A 5,338-nucleotide genomic window follows, 5' to 3' on the forward strand; every position below is an offset into this window, starting at 1 on the left:
AATTGTATTTTAAATGAACATCATTATTGAAATTAGAAAATTATCGCATAAGTAAAAATATAATTAATCAATAATAATAATTGTTAAAAATAATAATAAATAGATAATTATATTTAATTCTATTAATGAGGAATGTGGGTTGATGTTAATGAATATTATTGTTCAAAATAATTGAGATGATATATATATATATATATATATATATATATATATATATATATATATATATATATATATATATATATATATAAATTAGTGTAAAAATATTATCTCAAAGTTAATGTCAATAACATAACCATTTTAAACATATATTTTTTAATATTTTAACAATATATTTTTAATCTTCGCCGCGCAACGCGTGAGATTTCATTTATGACTGAAATCTTCTATGAATAAATAAAAGTAAATTTATTCATATATATATATATATATATATATATATATATATATATATATATATATATATATGAATAAATTTACTTTTATTTATTCATAGAAGATTTCAGTCATGAATGACATACATACATATTCATAACTATGCCTAGCGATAAATACGAGGATTACATTGCGATTATTAACGATGCTAAACATATTTATGACAAAGGTATTGATAGTTTTTTAGTGTGTAAACGAAATATTCATTACAAGTCTTCCATTTCTTTATGGAATGTCGAGTGGTGTGGGATAATCCGCTAAAAGTGAAATCACCTAGGATGTACGCCTTGGATGGTGATAAACTTTGTAACATTGCGGATCATTTGAGTCACTAGGATTGGTTCTTGGTTTTTAGAAAGTGTTCGAGAGGAGGTGATAAGCTTCTTCAGTTACAACATTGAGAGCTTGTTCAACTTAGGTGCTTCTTACAGATCGGGAGGATGGTTAGATTTGGTCTCATGATGTCCAAGTTGGTTTTACGGTTTCTCCGACGTGTGGTCTTATTGATGCTGAGGCTTTGGAAGTTGACTCGGTAGCCACCAGATGGAATCATTTGCTAAAGTTAATGTTTTTTGTTGGAGATTAAAGTTGAACATGATTCATACAAGAGTTAATCTTGATAGGAGAGGCATCGATATTGATTCTATTTTGTGTCTCATTTGTGGTATTGATGTTGAGACTGCTAATCATCTTTTTTTCTTCGTGTGAGATGGCTACGGATTTGTGGGCGCTTTTCGTGTGATGGTGGGATCTAAATATTTTTTCTTGTCGTTAATTTCAGAGTGGTTGACATGGGTTGATAATGCTTGACTGGCAGCCAAAATTAGGAGGTGTGTTGATGTTGTTGGGCTTACGATGTTGTGAAAGATTTGGTGTTTTCTGACTAGAGAGATGTTTAATAATGTTAAACTTGTCAGGATGGTGCTTTGGGATTTCATTTGGTCTAAATCGTTTCTCTAGATTAGTGTTAGAAATCCTAAATTTCATAGTTTCAGGTTAATTAGGTGTAAAATCCTATATTGGCTTATTTTATATAATTTTTCTAGCGTTTCACTATTTTTTATTTTAATGTTCTCATTCTAAACATCACTTTGACATTTTCGAATTACATTAGTAGGCAATTTATAACAAGTCTAAATATGTGTGGGTTAACATGGAAAATGTTTTTATATGAACATGTTGGATTTTCAAAAATAGGTTGTCTGTTGTTGTAAAAAGTATTTGAGACTAATTGTTTGACTTGGTCATATGAATTACATAAGTATGTATACACTTGAATGTACATGTATATTTATTTAGTATACAACGATATAGTACATAATATAATTGGTATCCATGATTACGTAAAAGGAAAATGATATAAGGGTAAGTATGTCTCAAAAACATGCAAAAAACATCATCAGAGTTTGAATTGTTCAAAAAACATCATCCAAATAAGGGTTTTGTATAAAAAAGACCAAAGAAGTACACACTTTGTTGAAATCTTAACTTATGGTAACCAAATTTTTCAGGTGAGCGGATGAGTTGGCATATTATTGTTGTGTTGCCATATTTAGTTGGTGAGTTGGCATATCTTCTAACATTAAATGATAAATCCACCTTAATAAATTGATTTTGGGCATAGATGCATACGACTCATCTAGATTGATCAACTTCTTCACTTTCATGGCTTCTCCCTATAAATTATCTTTCAACTCCAACTCAAGCTCACATATTTTCCAAGACAAATAGCACAATGGACTAGGTAAATCTTTGTGACTATGGGTACCTTCTTGACTATGGATATCAAACACAAAGGCTAATCCAGGCAAACAGTTTAGGGTTTGCCCTAACTTTTTGGTAAATGTATCTAAAAGCTTTATCATGTTTTTACTTCTAAAAAAATGTTTGTTCATGTTAATTTTTCATTGAATATGAAAGATTTAAAGAAGGAAAAATGTAGGAATGGATTGACGAAATTATAGTTACATGAATATAATGTTATATAGGGTCATTTTAGTCACATGAATGTAATGTTATATCGTATTAGGTATTAGGTATTTAAGATATATTGAAAATATGATAACTAATCACTCTAACAGGTATTTGAGATATATTAAAAATATGAGAAGTAATCACTCCAATAAGAGTTGTTCTGTATTTAAATGTTACAAGTCTCAATAATAAAATGCCATTTCTTTGTGAAATAAATAGTGTAAGTAAACTACATAATACAATGTATTAGCATAATTATTGATGATCGTGAAATATGTAATTTCTTAGGAGTATGGAAAGGAGTTATTGAGAGTGAAAGATACTGAGAGTTTTAATGCAAGTTCGTATTTGCTTGCAAAGTAGGATATGAACCATGTTGTGTCTCTTTTCATTTACTTATATTTGTTATTGGTTATTGTATGACTAATCATAATAAAATGATTCAACCAAAAATGTTGATATTTTGTTTTGAACCGTGCATAACTGATAACATTAGTATGTTATACGATTTACGTTGTGATGATGTTGTTAATTTTCAAACGTACAAAGAATAAAATATAAGCGTCAATATATATTTATATGATCGTTAAATGACAAAAATTGTTATCATCTGGTTAGTTAGTTAGTGGGTCTCTTTTGTGCAAGTACTCAATGAAAAACAATAAAATCATACATAAAATTATCGATTTAACATATGTCTATGGACATGAACTATTGATCTCTTCTATTACTCAATTGTCTCGAAAACGATACATTAGAAAATCCACTTATAAATTATTATAATCGAAAACTCTAACAACTATTAGGCTGAATCCATATACAAAATAATAAAAAATAACTAATCACGAATCCTTTTGGACCTAACGACCATCAACCTACTTCAAACATTATCCTTTCGAGACTGTCATCCAAGTTTACTCACTTCGTTCAACGTCGATTGTTCATTCGAATCACCAATTGCAAGTCACGCCAACATATCAAATATACACGGTTGGATTTATTCAGTTATTTTAGAAATTTTGAAATGTTTTATTTAAAAATAAACCATTAAAATTGAATAACATATCAATAATTTATAAATAATATCACCGTTGAAACTAATTTAACTTCTAACCATTAATCAATCCCAAAAATTATATTACCGGAACTTTAACAATAAAAAATGTAAAAAGTATTTAAGTGGACATTTGAAAAGCGTTAACCTTTTAATAGTTTCAACTCGCGTATTCTGATCAGAAAACCTCTTTTCCATGTGGATAATTTTCGTAGTGACTAGCGGCAGTCCATACACACATATCCAACCCAAACAAAATCGCCGGTTCCACGTCGGAACATCTGACGCAAAAACTCGTATAGGTGTCAGTGATATGTCACCAGCATCTGCCACCTGGCAGACCACCTCACCACGTGTACTCGCTTCATCCTCCAATCTCCACTATAAATACATCATTCGCCCCACACCTCCACCATCGCAACGGAAAATACCAAAATGGCAAAACTCGGCGTGCTCGCACTCACCTTCGCCGCGCTTATCGTATGTACCTCAGTTTCCGCCTTTAGAACAACCTTCTTCACCACCACCATCGAGGATGATGACAACGTCGTGTTCACAAGAAGCTCCCGAGAGCAACAGAGTTGCCGCAAGGAAATCCAGTCGGAGCAGTTAAACGACTGCCAGAAGTACCTAGAGCAAAACTCCCCGTACGTCGGCGAGGTGCTGGAGATGACCGTCGAGGACCCGAGAAAACAGCACGAAAAGAAACAACTTGAGCAGTGCTGCAGAGACCTCCGCAATGTCAAAGAGGAGTGCCAGTGTGAGGCTGTGCAGGAGGCGTTCCGGCAAGCCGAGAAGCAGCAGCAGCAAGGTGGAAGCCGCCATGGTTCGCAGCAGGAACGGCGACAACGGCAGATTCTGCAGAAAGCTCAAAACCTCCCAAGTGAATGTCGTTTGAAAGTTCAGCAATGCCGGATCCGATCTCCATGGATCTAAATGTATATGAACCGGTGGTGGGTTCTGTGATAATAAAGTTGTGGGAATATTCCGATTCACTGTGGTGATCGGAGTGATGAACTCATATAAATAATAATAAACACGTTTCAAGTATATGAGTGTGCGAGAGCGAGATTGTGTATGAACAAACGTATTCAAACTAATTATAATGAGTTAAAGATACTAATATTAGTTTTTATATTATATTTATAGTCACAAAACTGGTTTGAATGTGTACTCAAACACTTAAAAAGGGTTAACCAAGCGCACATCATGTTACTTTAATGCAACTTTAATATAGTATAAATAGATTTAGGAGCAGTTTAGGTATAGATTTTAAAAAATAGAAAAAAAAAAGTTAAATAGTAATTTATTTTATAAATAATGTTAGTAAATAGTAATCAAGTTACGTCGGTGTAAGTGGAACTAGTATGAACGTTCATACTATTGTGAATATCAACAAACTAACTTTTTGTGAAAGAGAAATTAAATAGCTTCCTATTTGTTATATCCTCATATCTATTTTGATGATGACAAGTGTCATTAAATTTAATTTAAATTTGATTGATATTTTGAATTTGTACACTTGCCATTATCTTAAATAGATAAGAAGAAAAGTAGTAACAAAAGGTAGGATAAATTTGTACACTTGTCGATGGTTTGAATTGTGATGGAACATACTTAACCGACACTCATCCTCTTGTCATTTGCCTACAATCAAAATGAATGTCCAATTTCAAAATATTTTGTTTGTTGAACTAAGACAAAATTACAAAAATAGTCTGCAAATGGTCCTTGTGGTTTGCAAAATTTGCACAAATGATCTTTTTACTAAGATCATTATTATTCAGCCGTTAGAAACTGATTCTTTAAGGGCATTTTTGTCTTTTCAAATATAAATGGACTGAATTTGTAACATTTAGTAAACCATAGGGACCA

At 31.8% G+C, this 5,338-nt stretch overlaps 1 protein-coding gene across 1 annotated transcript; it reads left to right on the forward strand.

Annotated features, from left to right (window-relative positions):
- The first annotated feature begins 3,898 nt into the window (after nt 1-3,898).
- On the forward strand, nt 3,899-4,399 carry LOC145049322 (2S seed storage protein-like). The gene has a single exon (XM_078997748.1). The coding sequence runs from the start codon at nt 3,899-3,901 to the stop codon at nt 4,397-4,399; it is 501 nt and encodes a 166-aa protein (XP_078853874.1).
- Nucleotides 4,400-5,338: the final 939 nt, after the last annotated feature.

This window comes from Lactuca serriola, chromosome 5 (assembly GCF_051521515.1).
Source record: "Lactuca serriola cultivar US96UC23 chromosome 5, Lser_US96UC23_V15, whole genome shotgun sequence".
Classification (NCBI taxonomy): Eukaryota; Viridiplantae; Streptophyta; class Magnoliopsida; order Asterales; family Asteraceae; genus Lactuca; species Lactuca serriola.

Coding starts and splice junctions, on each gene's coding strand:
- LOC145049322 (XM_078997748.1), top strand. CDS start 3,899: ATGGCAAAACTCGGCGTGCTCGCACTCACCTTCGCCGCGCTTATCGTA.